General features: G+C 41.1%; 1 protein-coding gene across 1 annotated transcript in view; it reads right to left on the minus strand.

Moving 5' to 3' along the window:
• The window catches only part of slc25a26 (solute carrier family 25 member 26), a 53,823-nt gene extending 34,983 nt beyond the window's left edge, over positions 1–18,840 (minus strand). Inside the window, exons 1-5 of the mRNA XM_079341292.1 lie at positions 18,658–18,840; positions 16,676–16,832; positions 15,496–15,614; positions 9,726–9,830; positions 8,674–8,721 (exon numbers count right to left, since the gene is read on the minus strand). Of these exons, the coding sequence (XP_079197418.1) occupies positions 8,674–8,721; positions 9,726–9,830; positions 15,496–15,614; positions 16,676–16,832; positions 18,658–18,690 (462 nt within the window). The 5' untranslated portion in view covers positions 18,691–18,840. The remainder of the gene's footprint in view (positions 1–8,673; positions 8,722–9,725; positions 9,831–15,495; positions 15,615–16,675; positions 16,833–18,657) is intronic.
• Between the last annotated feature and the right edge of the window lie 2,892 nt (positions 18,841–21,732).

Raw genomic sequence — 21,732 nt, forward strand, 5'->3', positions numbered from 1 at the left:
ATTCTATCACCATGACAACATAACATAACATTTAAATCAGTGCTGGTTAATTCAACATGGCCGCCCCCAGCATTAGCATTGGACATAACCCGACGCTGATGGCTGAAATAAAAGGACTTGTACCTCAGTCTTTTGGAGCTTACAAAGGAAACTTCATTGGCACGCACACGTACACACGCACACACGCACCCACGCACGCACACACACAGAAATTCATGTGACGTGTTGTTTTTGTTCGACGGATCATGTGACCTGTTGTGACCTGACGGACTCTGAGAGCCCACACAAAGAGAAATTAAGTGCGTGGTCAGATCCACAAATTGCACTTTTGCTTGCTGTGTGTTTTGCAGGTGATTGGACAGGTGTAAAGATCTCTTGCACGTGTCGCTGCTTTGCGTCACACACGCACACACACACTTTCTGAGAGTATTGCTCAAAGCAATAAAAACACAGATCAGAGTCACTGCGGCTGAGATGTTTCGTCCCGTTTCTCACCGACACAAACGTTCTTATCAGCTGGGAATCAGATAGGAGCAGTCGTAACACAGCTTGAAAGAACAGAAAGTGCATACTGGCACAGACACGACCACTTCAACACAAACATAGACACATACACACAAAGATGAGTTAGTCAGATGAACCATGCATGGACTTAATCAGCCCGTTATTGGCCTTGACAACAGGCTGCATAACATAATGCTCTCATTATTGACTTATAAAAACGCGAGGTCTTTATGTACGACATCTAAACTACTCCACCATGTTTTTGAGCTTGTCTTTACAGCCACTGGGCCAACATTTAATCTTTGGCTCTGCAAATGAAAAAAAAACCTCCAATGACTTATTTAGTCCAGCACTTCCATTTCTGTGAAAGTTGAAACAGTGGATGTATTGTTACAACGGGTAAAGAATTGTGTTTTGACGATGTGAGTTGTATGGTTGGTACTCATTGTCATTGTAGTAGTAATAACTGCTGACACCGAGTCAGCACAACTTTTCCAATTTCAGAGTTGATTTTTTTTTCTCAAGTTATGTTGAACAACAGTAGGAAATGTAGAATTTTAAGCACTTGCATCAATATGCCAAAGGTTAATGGAAATGTCATCTATTTTGAGTGTCTTCCGGGTGTTTGGGTTGAAGAAAAGGAATTATTTTTTTAGTCAAAACAGGACATTACTGTGAAAACAGTAACAGAAACATCCTTTCAATGTTAAAACATGTCTTTGATAATTGAAAGTTTGACCTGCTTAAAGGTCTAAAACTAATTTGCTCTCCTCTTAGATCCAAAACAAATTTCAAAGCAATCCATGCAATATTTCAATAATTTCAAGTTCTTTAAATACAACTTGCAAATTCAGGAAAATAACTAAAGTTATAAAAAAAGTTGAAAAAGAAATACAAATAAATAAGGTTTGTCACAATATCAGGATTGGTGAACCAATCAATCAACTATCAAACAATGTAACCAATCACTGTTGCCCTCCCTTGATCCCAGATGCTGACAGGTAGTCTTTGACCATTACTTTAATAACTGGACTACTCTAGTTGATGTGCTGGAGAGAACAAATGGTCTTGTACTAAAAGAGAGCTTGTTTGTGAAGACCTATACATTGTTAACATCAAACGTGCACAATTTATATAATATTGTTTCCTTCAGATCAAGAATGAAAAACAAAACAATCAATGACAAATGACATCAGTGGCAGGGTGTGTTAGTCCATCAATCCATAGCTTTACATTGAACACACCTCCAGCCTGGACTGTTGTGAATGAGTGTTGATTTATTGGTTTGAACCACTAAGTTCTGCCAGGATTGTATGAGGCGAGAGTTTTTCAGTGCCACTTCATATTGCTATTTTTTCAATTTGACATTAAGCAGTGACATCACAGCCTGACCCCTGACCTTCAGGTGGTTTGTTCCAGACGCTTTTGTTAAGCACTCCTGCTAGTGGGATCATGGTTGTGGTAGCAGAAACAGGAGGGACAGGCATGTGCGTGTGCGTGTGCGTGTGTGTGTGTGTGTGTGTGTGTGTGTGTGTGTGTGTGTGCGTGTGTGTGCGTGTGCGTGTGTGTGTGTTTGGGGGGACCTCAAATAACTGTCTGGGGAAAAAAGGGGCACTTATGCAACAAAAAAACTTCACAACCACCGCCTTGTGACACTGAAAAGTGCAACTCCTCCTGTGAGTCATAAAAGATTTACATACCAAAAACCAATGAAATTCACAAGTGGTCACAGGCTTCATGTAACTGAACATCACTGAACATCACTGCGAATCCACAGAATGAGAGATGAGGCTGCTGGTTTTGGAAAGGAGAGGAGAACAGGAGAGAGATGTGCATGGATGCTTCTCATGAAAGAGAAATGGTGCTGTAATTACAGGGTGCTTCCCCACGTCTGGCTTGAGCACAGCACAGATTTATTCCCCTTCCACTCCCTGGACTCTCACTCTCTCCTGTCACTTCAAAATATAGTGTAAATAAGACCTAACTGTTATTTAGAGTGGACATAACTGAGTCATGTAAATGCTTCTTATAGTGACTTTATAACAGGCTGATTGACTGAGATGGGTATTAAGGTAATCAGCCAGTTAAAGTATTATGTCACTTTAATGCAGAACTGGAGTGCAACAGGTGTCCAAGTTAAACAAGTAGTGCTGTCGGGGGAATAATGCGTCACATTCAATCATGGGTAGTGGCAACAGATTCCCACATACAGGAGCCTAGTCTTGACACTTATTTCCTTCCAAAGGACATCCAAACCGCTGCTGTCCCTTACCCCTCCATCTCAGACCTAATTCCCCACCCACCTCCCGGCCTCAGCTCCTTGCCAAGCCGTCATGGCCGTGTGTGTTATTCGAAACACATGTGGCGAGCCAGAGTTTTTGGGTTTGGTTTTTTTTTTTTTTTTCTGCTCCTCGCATCGAGACAAATATGCATTAAGTTGTGGGCAGCAAATAAATCCCCCGGACCTGGAGAGGCACACAGATTATTGACGAACATGTCCGCAGCATTTACTCATACAGCAGGTGGGAGAGGAATAAAAGAAATGGTTGCACAGCTAAAACAACAGTGCATTTTTTTCCTGGAAATATGCCTGGCAGCAGATATTGGTAATAAGTCTCCGCACGAAAAACATAGAATCGCTGCATTTAGAATCATAGCCACAGTGATAGATTTTTGAGTGGATTGAAGAGCTCGGAGGGGAAATGCATACTTAACATAAGTGTGTGATCCATGGGCTCTTAGTGGCAAGGACTCCCAATGCATCATCTTAAACCGGGAAGCACAGAAAGCCCCGTATTGTCCCCTTGCCAAGTCTGCACCGAAGACCAAGCACACATGGGGGTCAGACAGCATGGCAGCTAACTCCTGAAGCACATGGGGCTGTAGAAGCCATTAAAAACAGCATGTTGATCTCAGGAAGGTCACTGAGGTTTAGTCAGATTTGTAGCAAAAGGCCACTTTGCCAAAATCAACCCCCAGAACAAATAGATGTATGCGGGGATTTAATATAGCCATATGTTAATGGACCACCGAAAAAAGAAATGTATAGATACAGTTGTATCTCCACAACTATACTAATGTGAATGACAGATGCGGCCAAGAAGCCCATCCATCCATCATCCAGAGTGGCGGTGGGAGTAAAAGCATTAATCCCTAGAGTGACATGTGTGGTAAAGTGATAAAGATCATTCAGTGACGAAGAGGAATCGCTTTCTGCAGCTAAAGAAGACCATCACTCTTCTAACAAGGGTTATCCTGACCTGCAAGCAACTCCAATATGGTGAGTAATTTCAAAATGATATTCCATAACTTAAACTTGCAGAAGAATAGAGATTTGTCAAACAGATAAATACTGTTACAACGCTTAATGTGAAAACACACAACAAAATGAGACTAACTGCTCAAACATGACTTGAAAGTTGTTCGTACCTTTGTAAGAGTATGAACTAAATATCAATACCTAAGTCAATTGTCGCCCCAAAGCACAGGGGCTAAATATCAATTGTTTTAGTGCAAATAATCCTGTTATTAACACATACCACAGACATTAACACATTTCACCAGCATTTTTCCCTCACCTCTTCTCACCTCCTGACTCCTCATCGTGGACGTGAATGAGGCTAACATGGACAGAAGTCAATTGGCCAAGGAAGTTGACAGTGGGATAAAAGAAGAAGCTAACAGCAGTGTGATGCCGGACAGCTTGAAGAGGAAACAAAGACATGAAGCCTCATAAGAGGTGAAACATCAAACAAGTAATTAAATACATTAAACCTGCCCTAACTTTAATTTTTTTTAGAGGCATTTGGTGCCTTCGATGGTCATCTTGTTTATATATAAATTATGGCAAAATCCCATTTTGGTGTGACGTGTATGATAAGTTAGCCTGCAGCTCTCACCCCTCCTCTATATTGCCTGGTCGTAAGATGTGGCGCTGGATTCGAATCCAAGATGGCTGACACCCTGGTGTTGCTTTACCATATCACAGAAACAGATACATGCACCCTTCCAGAGGTCAAGGCATGTCAAGGGTCAGCCCTACAGAGGTCAACAGGTTCTCTCAGGTCTCTGACTCTACTCACTGATCACAGTGTAAACAGATAAGGGAGCACACACACAGCTCACACTTTTCAAACCGTTCAGCTCCATCTTTAAACACTATGAAGCCAACGCTCTGTTCTCTTAGTTATTCTGTTGGCTTGAAGACGATGATGAAAAAAATGGTGTAATTGCAAACAGCTACAAACTGGAAATTACTCTGCAGGCCAAAAATCTAACATGAACAGGTGGATCAGTAAGTGGATCAGTCTTTTCACTGGTAGACATTACGTTTAACATTTATCTTGGTTTAATTTTTTACAGTGCATTTGTGTCACATGTCCTTTTCATTTACCCAGTCCTGCTTTTTATAAAAGGTGGTGAAGCCAGTTATATATAGTTACATGATGTTTGAGAGACTAATGGCTGTTGCTCTAACAAGATTCAGCTCTGAACACAAAGATAGAGGAAATCTTTGCTCCCTCACACGTGTTCAAAAAAATTCTGTCTTTACATATGTGAGGGAAAATAAACACCTTCTGCTCCCCCCCCCCCCTTTGCTCTGTCTCACGTCTCTCTTTCTGCTCTGCCTCAGTCATATGAGGGTGTATAAACATGAGCCTCTGTGGATCAGTGCACCCAGAGACAGGATATGAGAGCGATTCCCCTCTCCTCTCCCGTTTGAACCTGCGTCACAGACGGAGAAAAGTGGCTCTATTCCCGAAAAAAAAAAAAAAAAAAAAAAAAGAAGAAGGGCTATGCAGGGGTCAGCTGTGCTCTGCTGTGCTGCACGCCTGTTAAAACAGTTTAAACCAAAGCATCCCAGCAGTGGAAGCAGAACCGGCGTACTTTTCGTACAAACAACTGAGCTGTGAAAGAGTTGCATCTGTTATACGCCGAAGCATGCAAACTCACCACCAGTTTGACCTTTTTCTGACTGAATCTGGTTTCACTTACCGAATGCCGAACAAAAAGGCAAACTAACCTTTGAATTAAAAGGTTAAAATTAATGGATTATCGGGAGGTGGAAAATTCATTTTCATGTATTCCTTGAAAGCAAAAAAAAAAAAAAGACTGTACTTCACTAAGAAAATTTTAAGGGGGTTTTGCCATTTCATGAAACCAAACAAACTTTATTTTGAAGACTCTTATTCTGGTTAAAAAAATTAAAAAAATAAAAATACAAAGAACAACAAAGAATTGAGACGAGCATTTTTCATTATGTCAGTATATGGACCAAACGATAACTTCAACTATGAATATAACAATTAATAGACTAATTGATTCTGAAAAAAAGAAATAAACCACCAATGAAGTGAATTGAGTCACAATTGTGTGCTTTTTTTCCAACATGGTTTCAGAAACTTGGACAATCTGACGACACAACACCTGACTCAAACCTGACACATACGTTGGTTTTTCCCTCCGTTTGTCACCTATCTTTAGCTCAAAGGTCATCCAAAGACGTACTGTCGAAACTGATCATTAAAATCTGTGAGATCAGTTCTGACCAGGATGTAAGCGCCGAAATCTCAGAGTTGGAGAGATGTAATCTGGCCTGTTGGTACCAGTTAAAGACCAAGTCAGCAAGTCTTTCCTTACAGCCTGATTGAGGGAGCAGAGACAGGATCAACCAGGGATTGGAGAAGAGAGGGCTGAAGAGGAAGCAGAGGTGCGGAGCGAGAGGTGTTTCATAATTCCTACAGCCAGATCCTGTACCTCCGGTTGCCAGGTCCCAGCTGTTTGGGTGGGGAAACTTTAAAAGGCTGATTCAGACGCTGGCTAAAGAAAAAATGTATAAATAGCCTCTGTGAAGGGAAGAGCAGGAACACATTTTCATAGGTAGACCATTCAGCCTTAATGACCTTTCTTGTCTGTGTCCTTTCCATCTTGCACATGTGAGGAAAAAAGGATTTCCATAAAGTGGACATCAGACTGAGAAGGTTAAAGGTCTAAAGTAGAGTCGTCACTGTATGCTGTACTCAATCAGATGATGTACAGTCTTCCACTGGCCACCATCTTACTAAATGACGTTATAAACATAACCCATCTCAGGCTCAGTGAAGATCAAATCAAAGATCACCTCACAGGTCTTCCGATTAGAAAAAAATAAAAAGGCATACAATAAGAAAAAGCATTCATTTTTACTGCAGTGAAGCTGTGTGTAAATGTCATAAAGCTGGATTGGTGAAATGGGAAAGTGGCGAGACCAGAGAACGGGGAGAGAAGCAGAGAAGGAGTAGGAGAGGGCTGAAAGGAGATGTCGGGTAAGAACATCGAGGCAGGCCTAATCTTAGCAGGCCATCTAGTGGTAAAAAGGGGTACTATATAAATGAGACACTTGGGGAGTCCAGTTAAAGCTTGAAGTAAGGGATCATGTCCATATGACAGGCAGATGATGAAATATATCAGAGTTTACATTAAATTTGAAGAGGAGTCTGAGGTAACCAAATATTCTTAAAGTGAACATAAATAAACACTGAGTCAACTTAAACGGCCGACTTGAAATCAGGAAGAAAAAAAAACAAACTAGTTTGCAGATTTTAATTAAAAACTTTTCTGAAAGCTTACGAAGTCATTTTTCACAGAGCAGTTTTATTCAACGATGTGAATCTCCAAGAGTTCATGCTCTACTCAGCTAAAACCCAAAAGTGCCAACTCAGCAAACACCTCGATATTAATATTTCAAAAGAGTTTAGACAAGTCCAGATTAATGTGGTTGGGACAAACATGGACCCGTATCTTTTTTTAAAAAATAACATCAGGGGCATTGTTGGAGCGTGCTGCGTGAACGCAACCATCAGTTTTATCACATTCTTCGGTCAGTATAGATTTTGTGGGTCAGTAATAATTCAACTCCACCTTTTAGGTCCAGTTCAGTTTTAAGACCACACGTCACAATTCACAAATGTGAAAAGATGGCCGAAAGAAATGTCCTCTGAGCCCGTCTGAACATACATCACTAAGAAGGCCTCCAATTAATGGGCTATAGCGAGGGGAGGGATGCGACACCATACAACATAAACAAACTTATCCTGACAGGGTCGCTTGGTTGAAGGAAGGAGATGTGCGGATAGCGAAGGAGGCCGAGAGAAAATGAATTACCTTCCTGACACGCGTCAAAGCCAATCACAGCGGAGCATCACTTGCCGTTGCCGCGCCCCAAATCCCCGCCGCCACCGTTACGTTTCATCTACCGGTGTTAGTATGCACACAGGCCATGCGCAAGCCTCCAAATGTATTCATTTATTCAGAGCCCCTCGGAGAAATCACAGTGTCTTGTTGTCCTTTTTTCCCCGGCTGTCCAGATGGAATTTGCGTGAATAACATCAGTTTAGTGAGGCAGAAAATAAGTACAGGCTAGCACAGCAGAGGGGACTAGATTACACTCTCACCCACCTCCCCAAAAGAAAAGGATGGAAAGACAAGTGTCACCTTCATATACTTATTTCTCCTTCCCTGCTTTTCTTTTCTCTTTTCCACTTTTATCGAAGCTCATTAGGCACGAGGGGAGGGAATAGAGGATGAGATCTATACAGCTTTTGCAACAATCCGTTTGTATTATCATGCACTGCAAGAGCAATTAAGCAGACGATCATGAATCAAAGAAGTAGAGCATCTTTTCATTAAAAAAAGGTGAGCGGCCATCAAGGGAGTGCAGCCCAGTGCTCATTTATCCTGTTTTTGTTTTGCATTTATAACACAACTAATTGCATTAATTAATCAGATGTACTTCACATAGGAAGGAGAGCATCTTGCTCCAGTAATTGAATGAAATGAAAGTGAAGAAAAAAAAAACTGTAAATCAATATTTCCAGCCTCAATAAAGCCCGAGAGAAATTAAAATGTCTTCAGTCAGAAGAGTGGAAAGCCTCAATATTCGTGCAGCCAATCAAACAGAATTCACTTCACAGACTTTAAGGAGTCCAGTAATGGTCTTTAGTATAAAGTCTTCAAATTGAATTCGATAGAGTCTGTGAGATGCGCTTTGTAATTTCCTGAGAGCGACCGCGAGCAGAGACAGACGTATGTGCAGCATGTTCGATCACACGCGTCATTGGTTGTCATTTTGGTTTTGATCACTTTCATATCACCTGAGATCACACAGACAGAAATACGAGTGAATCTTACCTCTCTGAGAACCGTACTGCCATATCCTCTGTACAAGCCGCGGACCCCCTGTTCAGAGACAACAATGTCACCACTACAGACACAAGCACGGTTTCTATTTCAATGATGATTTCTGGCTTTCTAAGTTCAACACACACGGTCCTGGAGATGGTGACCGTGCGTCCATATAGGTTCTGTCATGTGTGCTAAATGTTTCAAAGTGTTCGTTGTTACATTTTTGGCCACAACAGTACATCAAAAATACCACAAAAACAAAGCTGTATTTTTTGTATTTATTTATCATTATCATATATGTATAGTTTAGTTTCATGTATTGCTTGTTTTTCAAAGTGTTTAGAAAGTTAAAGTCTTTTTTTTAAGCGTGATACATTTCTGTGCTGCAGATCAAAATCAATCAGTAATTTTCTTTAATAATCACAACAGCATTAGTATGCAAATAATCTGTGACATTACGTATCAAAACATGTAAATATTTCAATGTTCGTAAAGTTCAGTCCTATTTAGCACTTTTCTGATCTTTATGTCACTCATTGAGAAATATGCTGATACCTGGGTTAGGGTAAGTGTCCTCCAATACAACTAAAGGTCAAAAGGGTCAAACAATCTCATTCCAACTCATATTTATCATAAAGGGGATTATGGCAGCTGTTTCTGGCAGCATTCTTTTTTTACTTTCAGAAGGCATTGATGGTCATTCATGGCCTCTTAACGTGTTTGAAATTTAGAAAGAAGCAGAGTTTAGACTTCGATCTCAAGCCCTCCTTGTTCCTGACGTACACAGCCAGATGAAAATCAATGCTCGTCTCACAGATAGAAGGTGTTCATTTTGAATTCTTATCCATACGCTTCAACCACGAATGCTGGCTCTTTCTTGGTTGGTTTCAGAGATAGTTTCATATATTATAAAGCAGCTCTCGCACCAGCCTTCAGAAGTATCTGATGTGGTTTTCAAATTATTTAGCCATGTCCCTAACACAAATGGAATGTGTATATCACACTTTGCAGGTCAAAACGACCAACAAAAAGTTCAAAGTTGTATGAAGCCTCTGTACCTCTTCCCTGAGTGTGGCCAGCAGCACGCGGTAAGTGCTGGAAGACGGAGACGCCTGGGCTCTCTGTTTGACCACCTCCGTGGGCACCCGGATCAGACACGCCACCTACAAGATGGAGAGAGCAACAGTGATAGAAATTTAGCGGCTGAAAGTGTTTTAGCTAGCATGCAATTTAGCCAATAAACACAATAAAACACACAACAGACATGACAGCTGAGTAACAGGGGGAAAAACACGTTCTCCCATCACACTCATTCACACACGCCCAGCTTCAACTTCCAACGACTGCACCATATGTCAACAGAAAAATGGACTCCGAGCAGCTAGTGGAGATGGACATGAATATTTATGCTTCATAACTACCGCAGCACTAAAGGTAGGCAGGAAGGTATACCGCTGCCCACCTGGCAACTGGATTTCCCATTACCCTGCACCAGTGTGGAACTACCTGCTAACGGCGGGCAATCTCACAGAGCGATTGGTAAGCCCCCCCCCCCCCCCCCCCCCCCCAACTCATACAAGTGCCAGTTCTCTGGTGCCACCACCGCCAAAAGCACCGTAATGTGGGGTGAGCACAAAAAAAAAAAAAGAAAAGCGCATCAAGTCGCTCCAACAAAGACAAGATAATGCATCTTCTCCTGTTTCCTGCCCTCTATTCAGAAATCCAACGTACTGATTGAGCTTTTCTTTTCTTTTTTTTCTTCTTTTGCCAGAACAGAGTTTAAGAGACGATGGGCCCTGGAGGGTCCGACACTATTTGCGTACTCTTCAGATGAAAAGGCTTGCTGCAGACGTCACTTCTGTCAGCCACTTGTCCTTTCTGTGGTCTGCGCCATGAGACGCCAAGGACACCTAATGAGCAAGAATGGGGAATATATGTGGAGCACGGAAAGGATAAGTAAGCTGAAAGTCAAGAGAAATCAGACTGAGCTGAAAAGAGCTCTAACTATTGATTATACATAAAGTGTATTCCTCAGCTATGTTTTGACCTTTACTGTCCAATTGTTGTCACGACAAATGGAAGGTCTCGCTCTTTTTCAATGCACAAAGAGCAGGCAAACCTGATTCCCAGAGTATAAGAGCACATACAACAGACTTGAATACGTGTCTATAAAAAGGACTCAAACAAACATGTTGGGTATTTCAGGTGAGCGTGCATATCGTCTACTTTCATCTTAATCACAGAGCAACAGTACCACCAAGTGGCCAAACGTTCGCCACCCTCTACTCCCTGTTATAACTGAGCTTGCTGCATCCATCTCACAGATCTCATTTACCCTCCCTTTGGTCAAGTAACCATTTATAATACATTGTACATCATGTTTTCCCCCCAGCCAATTCTCCAAAGGACCAGACTAAGGCGGCTAAATAGAAAGAAAGTGGCTATGACAAGTAATTACTGACGTAATTGGATGTGGGGCCTCGAGTTGAGACGGCCTTTCCTCTCCTGTCACTGCAGAGGGGAAGGCAGAATGAGCCAGAGATTATACCAAATAAATTAGGGACATTGTTTATTTGGGAGTAATTTGCAAGCCTCGGCGTGGGGGAGACGGTGTTGATTGGAGAGAGGATAGAGTGTGCAACCTTCGAGGCCATTTTAGATCTCAGAAAACAGCAAAGTGTGGGGGGGGGACAATGGTGATGAATCAGGGCGGTGTGAGGCTGGGAATTCAAAAGGGTGGATAAAATAGTGGAGTATGCTGCAAGATTCTCAATAGACAGAATCAAAGAATGGAAGGTGTCCCTCAACAAATCAGGCTTGCTACCTCACGTTTAGAGGAGGCACTATCTGGATGACGGACGTCTGTTTGTTCCATGTTTTTCATGCCCTTCATTCTCAATGCTTTCGTCTCGCCTGTAAACTTATTATAAACCCATTGGCAAGCTTTTAAATTCCTGTCCCATTCATCTTTATTTACAAGCTGCTGTATTCGTCGAGTGTCGTTAATTAGGAAGCTGTCTGCCCGTGATTGGAGGCCCTCACTTTCCCTTGGCCTGTTGTTGTTTATCCAAATGACAGAGCGTGTTTTCAATTTCCAGCGCTGGCCTCTAAACAACAAGGTATGGCACTGCAGACTCTCAGCACATTATCAGCCTAGCTGGTGAATCAATCAGCAGATTGATCATTACATCTCCCCCTCCTTTGGTACATCATGGTCAGAGTTGTCGCTCAAAGAGGATCAGGATTACCATACGGCACCGGAAAGAACACCAAAGGGCTGACACAAGTGTGAAATAATACTGATTTACTTTTCCTTTTAAAAAAATATACAGCAGTAGGAAAGTAAACAGGCAATCTGTCAAAGGAGAGCGTTGCAGTAAATGGTGAATACATTTGGCTTTTCTAGTCTTCTGACGAATCAAAATGCTCCTTACACAACGTGTCACATTTACCGAGTCACACTACATTCAGACAAGCAGTGCTTCTGTGTATGAAGTGCCAAACCGCCTTCAGTACTATTCCATGCACACTCCTTCATACACTGCTGGCAGAACAGCAGGAGCAATTTGGGGATTAGTCTCTTGCCTAAGGATAGCTGGGGATCGAACCCGTGATTTTCTAGTTGAGCAATGACAGACTGTGCCACTGTGCCCAGCCACCCCAATAATACAGTACAACATAATAATACATCTCCTTTGGCTAAGAGTATACTGGAACAGTGTAGACCAAAAACTACAACATCTCCTTCCCTGAAATACAGCATGAACCAACAATTGTTCTAAAACCAGAATCCCTACAATTCCCTGTTTTCATTTAAATGCCCAATCCTGTAAATGTATCCTAGTACCAACACAGGTTGGAATGACGTTTCTACACAAAGGAAGGAAAGGAGGTAATGAAAGGGGTCATAAAGAAAGGGGAAGAGCTGAGGACACCGTGTGTCTCTAAATTTGAAACAACAGCCAATAAATCACAGAGCGCGGCGCTCCTTGATCGGCGATGCGTGGATTATTTCTGAGTGCCAGTGGAAAGTGGCTGCCAGTTTCAACCTCTAAAACTCCTCCCTCTTGCACCCTTCTTCTCGCTGTGCTGCTATCTTGTCACGTCGCCCTGTATTTTCCAGTACATCCTCCCATAGACGTGTGGTGTTGAGATGTTGGCGGTGCTGAGGGGGGTTTATGGATGCGAGAGAAGCCCGCCGCCTGGCCTTGACAAATGAGCTTTCAGGGCAAACGTCGGGCGAATGGGAATGAAGATAAATCTGATCTAATGGCTGGATAACAGCCTGCTAGAGCCTGACAGACGCCATCAGCTTACACATTCTTTATAGGAGCGTCCCAAAACCACAGTCGAACAAATACCAGGACGCCTCAGGCTGGGCAGATTTCTCTCACTGTCTTAAACCTGTGGAGGTCTTTCTCTCAGCATCTTGTGCATCTGCGTCTGCATCTCTGTTCTCCTATCACACCCTGTTCACATATATCCCCGAACATTAAGGGGATTTATTCAGGAAAGGCCAAAGTTGTGACATTGCAGAAATAATATAATGTCTCCGTTAAAGCTGCTAAATCCAAACTCACCTCCTCCTGTGACAAAAAATTAAATGAAGGGCCGTAGTTTGGAATTAAATAATAGACAGGTGACGCTGCTCTCTTCTAGCCCTTAATGGGCATCAGACCAAAAGCTTGACTGTTTAAGATTATATAAAAGATTAGATTGTGTTTAGGGTGTTGTCTTTCCTCTTTTTCAATTCCCATCTCGTACTATGCACAGTATAAATTCTGGGCTATAACTCCCTCTGGTCCAATGTTAATAGACTCTTAAAGTCTGGTGCCAAGTCAAGCACATCATCCACAGAGGGAGACTCTGGGGATGAGATTAGCAAGTACTATAAAGCGTCTGTGGTGAATGCTGCAGCGCTAGAAGAACACTTGGTTTAAAAAATAAAAAAATTAATGCAAACCTATGGAAAAGATTGTGTGCTCATGAAGGAGTGGAGTGGAATAATCGGACCTGCAACAAATAACGAGTTGCTTATTCTTGCATGTGTCAAAGCCTTCCCTCACTCTGCTGCATCCACTGACAAAAGGACAAAGTAGAAGGAAGAGCAACAGATTAACACCATGTCTGGCTGAGCAGAACAATGAACATGTAAAGCAGAGGGGGGAAGATCAATGGGGAAAGAGCTTCTGGATGGTTCAAATGTTTCCAAAATAAAAGCAAGCAACATATCTGGATCAATCTATTTCTCACCAGGAAATATGAGAAAATAAAACTTTAAAGTTACGACGTAGATTCAGAGAGGCAGCAGGGGGAGAGTGTCGTCTTCTTTAAGGAGCCTGAGAAGAACTCAAGAGAGTAATGGTTGCATTAAAAAAAAAAGCAGAAGAATCATGCTGAATAAACTAATCCATTAATCAATAAAACCTTTTAGCATTACACTTAATGAGTTTATGCAGCGTCTTGGCCAGAACTAAGTCAAGCTTATGTGAGCACTCCAGTGCAATAACTTTTAATTGCAAATCATTAGCAACGCTGGAGGAGAAAAAGCATCATATGTGGTAGTGGTTGCATCACAGTGCAGGCGTAGAGACCCTGGGTAGCACTCGGGGGCAGCACTAGAGTAAGGCCTTTCATGGCTAAGCCTGAAGATTACTCGCTTTGAACAAGACGTATCCAGTTGCCAGAATGCAGTGGGATCTCGCCCCCCTGCCCGCGCAGCTCTACGCCGAGGATTTTTACGCCTTTGATGTGCTCAAATCCAGAACAGCGGGGAAGGGGTTAAAAAGGGAGCCGCATCCTCAGGTTCACCTTTTACCCTCACGTCGACACAGTAGCCAAAAAGTGGAAAGACGCAGAGATTACAATACGTACGCAATAATCACCTTCATCATTGATAAAACTGTGACAGCTGAAGATAAGAGACATTTGTATTGATGTATAACATCTGTATAACATCTTTGTATTCAGTACGTCTTATTCGACACATACTCTAATACTATATGTTTTTCTATCAACAAATGAGACACCAAGACTTAGACAAACTTCAGCAAGAGGAACATCCATGTGGAATAATCCCATTTCATAAACATGCAAAACTTGTCGAAATCACATCCATCCAAAAGCCATGAATACTGAAAACCTAGTATTTTGCAGAAAGCCACAGTGGTATAGCAGGGGGTGTCCCTCTTTCCATACCCCCTATCTAAGTCTACCTTTCTTTCATGCCAATGTAAGTATGCCTGGCCCCCATATGGCTCAGACTCTACAGTTCCGTGTGAGTGATTTGGAGAGGATGGGCTGAGGAAATTGCACCGTTCCTTGTTGGTTTCAAGCCTGAATTCCCCAGACTAAATTGGCAGAGTCTAGGGGCCTGAGCTGGGAAAGTAGATGAGTCAATAGGCAGTAATGAGATCTTATTTACCCAGCTTGTGGGGGAAATGCTGGGGCAGTCCTGAGGAAGCTCTTTTAACTCAACCAGCTGGACTCTGGGGTCCAGAGCCAAAAGAACATACTTCCCCTCCTCCCCTGCTGCCTTCTTGCATAGTTGTCTGTTAAATTAGAAAGGCAATAAAAGGACATGCCAGTGGTGTTCATTTTTGTACAAACAGAAGAGGGGAGCAAATAAAGAGGGAAGAATGAGTTCATGGAAGAGCAAGAAGATGTGCTTGAGGCAGCTGGCCCTCTCACTGAAGGAACAGTTGAAGTCAAATAAGGCGTACACGAACAAATGTGAAATTCGAGGATTACTGGAAGAAGTAAAACAACAGTGGAAATCTAAAAGTGCTAAATCAAAAGTTGGGAGAATGAAAGACAGGCAAAACTTACTATTTCTCCCAGGGAGGCGGCCAGCATATGAGTGACAGGTGCTAAGTGTGGTGCTGCGAGCACTCCTCTGGCGCCGAGCAGGGACTTTGTGCAGTCGTAGGTGACAAAGAAAGCAGCGGCTGAAACCAAGCAGAACCACAGCCATTTAAGGCCCATTAGTCAACCAGCATACAGCAATTAATATCCCTCACTACCACTGACAAGGGAGACACTGAGGTGTTGGACGCTTGTGTGTGCCTGTGTGTCTGCTTCTGTATGTACAAGAGGGAAAGTTAAGAGTGACAAGAGTAGTTTCTCCCAATAGTTGAAGAAATACATCGTGCGAGAGAGTCGAGTTTGTGAGCAGATTGGATACAAACTACGTAGGAGTCGATTACCTCCTCGTTATCAGTCTCTCTCTGAGAAGTTCATACAAACAACTTCAGCTGTATAAGATACTAAATTATTCAATACAGTGAAGTATTAACCAGTAACTCTAAATCAGGGATGTGATAGACCTCGGAAAAGAAAAGAAAAAACAGGCTTTAATCACTTTAAATGTGCATGGCACTTCTTACAAACCTCTGATTCAGCAATAATTCAGCCCTGCATCTGGAGGCTGTGTAGAAGTAGCACATGCATGGTTCTTTTGTAGTTTTGTGCAATTTGGTTCATTGTCAGAATGGTAAAAGCTTTCAAACTCAAACCTAATTCAGAACATGACGGATTCCTGTGCTGCATTACTGTGAGTCAGGACAGGCCTTGCACTGAAGAAGCTGTCTGCTGTTATATCGGTGTAATGTTTTCAGAACACTGTGAGATATATTGAGAAAGTCCCAGTGTTGGTGTACTCTGTATCAGCACTCGTAGAATGCCTCTTGTCCAATCAGAATACTCAATCAGAGTAACTGTTGTGTAGACCGTCTCAAGCCATGTACTGTTCTGCTTTTCTTTAGCTCATCATTATCTTTCATCTTACACACTAAAGTCTGCCTGCCAAGCCGTCCAAACAGTCGTCTGGTTGTGTTTTCGATCACACATTGTAAAGTTATTTGGATGCTTTACTGTGTTAAATCAGACACCAAAGTGTTAGATATTTTCAATCTGCCAACCTGGAGGTGAGGCAGTTGGATTTTTTTGCGTTTGCATGTGCACCTTGAAGCTTCATAAGACACATGTATCATCACATTGACTGTCATACCGTTTGGGAAGGAGCCGACAGCAGCAGATGGGACTCCGGCGTAGATGCCCCTGAAGCCCCCTGCCTTGTAGAAGCCCTGCTGACTCTGCAGCCTTGTCTTAATAGTGTCCAGGGGGAAGAGGGTCAAATCCACACACATCCCTGCACAGCCTCCTGCCTGCAGAGACAAACACTTTGTCAGACCTTATGTGGGGATACACACTCTGTAACACCAGTGAAAGAAGATACACTCAGACCTTTTACTTATATGTGGGTTGATTTGATGAGCCATGTGGGGCACAGCTGTATGTTGTAAACACAACACTGAAAGTTTTGAGACAGATCAAACAAATCAAGCATCCAAAGAGAAATACAATAAATAAATCAAAGTCGGGTTTTAAGCAACCTGATTTGTGTCAAATGTATATTCACCCTCCCCTCAGCTCAACTTTTGTTTACAGCGACTCCTGGTGGTAATATGCGTCTCTGTAGCTTCTAAAAGCTCAACCATGCTCACCCATAGATCAGCAGCTAGCGTTTAGCTTTGTTTGTCAGTTTCAGGGAGCAGTGGACAGTGGATTTGTCAGAGCTTTTATCACTGAAAACCTACATCTGATGATGCTGTTTGGATTAATGTTGATAATAATGAGGTCAAAATATTTAAGACAAACTGTACCACCAAAATACAGCCAAACTTTAAGTAACAGAAAAAGCTCACATTACTTTCAGTAAAATACCAATAAATAATAATGTTATATAAATGTGTTATTATAATACTGCTTTATGCAGAAGCCCATGGTTCTCCAAATGGACTGAGAACCTACACAGTAATTTTACAGCTCAGACTTTCTTCAGTTCAGACATGCTACACTTGAGCTCAATTTGCTTAAATATACTGGTTAAATCTTTCACAATGCATCATAGTTTATCTCATCATGTATTTGAAAATGCAAAGCATTTAAATGCATATTTTAGGTAGTACCATAAAAAATTGGCCTGCAATATTTCGTTCTGATATTTAAGTATAAATTTAACATAATAATTTCAAGAAATTCAATTTAAAAAAAAAGGTGTTGTCTCTCGTCTATTAGTCTGACCTCTCCTGGTCTTTATTGGTTAATTATGGGTCAATAATTCATCAAAGCCTGCTTAAAGTTTGAAACTTATAATGTTGCTTTTGTATACTTGTATATTATTTTACTCTCTTTGCAGAATAATAATAATATTTATAATAATATTTACGGTCCCTGATATGACGTCATGATCTTTCAACACCTTGACTTTCATTGCATTTGCTATCAGCTCATCAGCTCATGTCAGAACTAAAGGACAAATGAGGCACGCTGAAGCATTGGTATTAATGCATCTGCTTCGGGATGAACTTTGGTTTAGTTCTCTCCTAACAGTCACCGTTTTAGACATGGAATAAACATTATTTGTGTTTACTGTAAGTCAGTCGTGTTTGTAAAACTCCCTCTTGGGCCAGAATACCACAACATGGAGAAGAACAATAACTCTTAATGTGTCAAATCAAAAAGAGCTGTATCTGTTCTGTTCTGTTTGTTTAATCTGTAGAGACAGCAGCTCCTGCACACACAGATGCTCTTATCTTTAAGAAAAGGTTTAGATTAACAGAAGTTTATACTTTGTAGACTTCCTTGATGGAGGGCAGTACATCGGGCAGCCCGGGCAGCCCGTCCATCTAAACACACATTATAGTTATTCTTATGTAATTGTGAAGCTCGAGTCTAGCCTACAGTGACTCTGTGAGCCAAGAGGAGGATAAATCCTACTACATCGATGATGATAGAGCAGAGTTATAGTCAGGCTTTTCTGTAAAGATATATGTTCCTTCTTTCTGGCTTGTATGAAGACGACTTCACCTCCTGTGGTGTTATAGTCTTTAAACACGAAGAGCTACATGTTCATTATAAACAGTAACATTAAAGATTGTTGTGTGAAGTATTGTTTTAACGTCATTTTGTACTAAAGTGCCACCTTACCACAAGGGACGTGACAAACTCTCGTCTCTCCATCTTCCGCTCTCAAAATCTCCTCCCGTTCGCCGTCAAACTGGTGAAATCGTCTCCGTTTAACATCTTCGACTCTTGACAGGAATCAAAACATGCCTGTCAAGGACGCTGCCATCTTTACTGAATCGCTTCCGCATGACGTCACGACGCATGTTCTCACGTGATGTTGCACGCTTCCAGCTCGCGTTGATTGCTGTCAAAATGTCTAAATAAAGAAAAATCTATGCTTTATTTCATAGTATGTTGTTCTAAAACAGAACATGAACACAGAAATAATACTAATACAAAAAGTACAACAAGAAAAGATGCCAGGGGATGTTTCAAATCAAGCATTATGTTAAATATTATAGAAAAAAAAAAAAAAAGAAAACATAAAATTGACAGGCAATAGGAGACTCCATTGCTTAGTTAGGGCTTTGTGAAATTAGAATAGTATTGATTGTGAATCATTTGTTTTCACCAACTCTCAAAATTAAGATTACAGATTTTAGACACAAAGTGATGGTCTCTGACTTGTGGGGTAAATTCTATGCAATAAAAGGAAACCTCCCTAATTTTGCTGTTAATCAGACATTTTGTAAGTACTATCCGAACCATTCTCCATCAAGTATCAGGACATTCTGATATACAGTGTCAAAATGAAAGCCTGTCAAAGTGTTGAATTACATATGCTTTGGGATTCAATTTAATAGGAATAGGACACCCTGTATCAAAGAATAATTCCGATTCAGGGTTACCCCATGGTGTGACCCATTAAATATCAAGATGTTGTGATGTACAGTTTCAAAATAAAATCCTATCTAAGTGTAAAATATGAGACATAATGCATTTGATTTTGGATTCAATTTGAAAAGGGAACACCCTTGTTAAGAAGGGGGTTCTTAGGAAAAGGGGCTGTCATCATGGGCATCGGTCAGAAGATCCAATAAGGAGACTTGGGTAATGTGAACAAGTTTATTTAGTCCAGGTTCAATAACAAGGGCAACAGAAAACACACAAGATGTTTAACAGTGCTGAAAGACAAATGAAATAATATTAGAACAATAAGCAAGTCAAATTGGACATACTTTCTGAATTAAATGAGGATAAATGAAGTACTTCAGATAAATTAAAGTGGACTAGATAACTAAAAAAACCACAGTGAAAACGCCTTACGAAAATGGACTGAGTATGTAAAGCCTATACGGTCAGATTTGAATTGATACCATCAATAAGTGTAATCAATTCCCTTTGTCTGCATTCTTTAATGTAGCCAGAACCACAAGACCTAAGCTCCGGTTATTTGTTTGTGTTGGAAGGCAAGAGAGATAACGATTTGATGGCATTACTGTTTTAATTTTTTTTTTTACAAATATCTCTGTTATAAGAATAGAGAATCAAGGAAAAATGTGATATCTTGCTTTTCAAATAAAAAGAAAACCTTAGCTAGGGGAGACGACGGGTGGTGCAGTAGGAAAAGGAAGGAAGTGAAATAAAACAAATTAATAATCTTTATAGCCCTGTTATCAAAGACTAATTCAAGACATTCTGATGTATAATTTCAAAATAAAAGCCTGTCAAAGTGTCAATTTTGAGACGAATTACATGTGATTTGGGATTAAATTTAAACGGTAATGCCCTGTTATCACAGAATAATTCTACTTCAGGATTATATTATACAACCCCATCGTGTGACCCAATCAGTATCAAGACATTTTGATAGCTTCAAAACAAAAGCCCATCAACATGTCAAATATGAGATTTTTAAATGTTATATTTCCTTGAAATGTAATGTGTGTGTAAAAACTGGGAAAAGCCAAGAAAATAAATATGTCCAATGACACAGAGCACCCACAGATTGAAAGAAAAAGGTTTGGGGAGAAGAAAAAAGGGCATTTTATCAAGTGTATTATCTTTTAAAATGGTTTGATTTTAGACTTAAACTATAGTGTTACAGTGAATAGTGTTAATTTAAGCACATGATTGAATGGAGTCTCTTACTGTCACAACATAGGAATTGGAGGAAAACTTTTAACCTAAAAGGGAGAAAAAAACTCCTGTGACCTACCTTCACATGCACTTTTATTACCATTCCATAACATTACCCTGTACGTCTTACCTCTCCCTCCTGATCCCACTGAGTGAGTGTGCTCAGGTGAGTTTGTTCTCTTCCAGTGACACGTCGACTGGGTTATTTATGGGCTGTTGTCAGACAGGCAGTGCCTCCTATTAGGGAAGAGCAGGCGAGGGGCCGCCACCTCTTTATTCATTCTGGACCCAATGATGTCTGGGCTGAGTGCGCCCAGTTTGAAGCTCTGTGCCCGTCATCCATCTTGTTGAAGCGGGTCTCACAGGGATCCCTTTGGATGTGAGCCTCAGCTGGATCTGTACCGGGCTGCTGTCTTGATCTGTATTATGCCCGGGGATGGCAACAGCATCACTTAGCCTCTGCATCTCACATTGGATTGTCTCAGTGAAGCATTTCATGTGCTGCAGAGTACAAAAATGTCCTTTTCTGTGAGTGACTTCTTTATTGTTTTGGTCTCTCAGAGTTATGTATTACTTTACTAGACATATGCAATGGATATTTATTGTCACACTAACTTTCTACTGCTCCTGGTCATCTTTCAGAAAGCCTTGTCCCTCAGTTAAGTCAATATTACTAATATACTCTGTACAATAAGTGTAATTGATTTTTTCTTTTTCCACTTGATGTCGACAAGTTTGTGATGTTTAGAGTGCCATCTGTTCTGTCATGTAAAGTCATTTATCTGTCACACTGATGGTTGAAAAACATAGGAGAGGACACAATTCCAGAAACACACACAAAAAAAGATTTATTTTAACGAAAAAAAACAACAAAAAAAGACAAAAAAAAAAGACAAACAAAAAAAGTTAATGTTCAAAAACTAAACCCAAAATGTCAAAAAACAAAGGAAAAACCCAACACCACTAACAACAGCCGACATAAGACAATGAACCAACACAGCGGGTAAGAGACACTGCGACTAAATGGACATGAGGTAACCAGACATAGGTGAGACTAATATGACAGGTGAGGACAAT

The sequence above is a fragment of the Symphodus melops genome, assembly GCF_947650265.1.
Source record: "Symphodus melops genome assembly, chromosome: 4".
In the NCBI taxonomy this organism is placed as follows: Eukaryota; Metazoa; Chordata; class Actinopteri; order Labriformes; family Labridae; genus Symphodus; species Symphodus melops.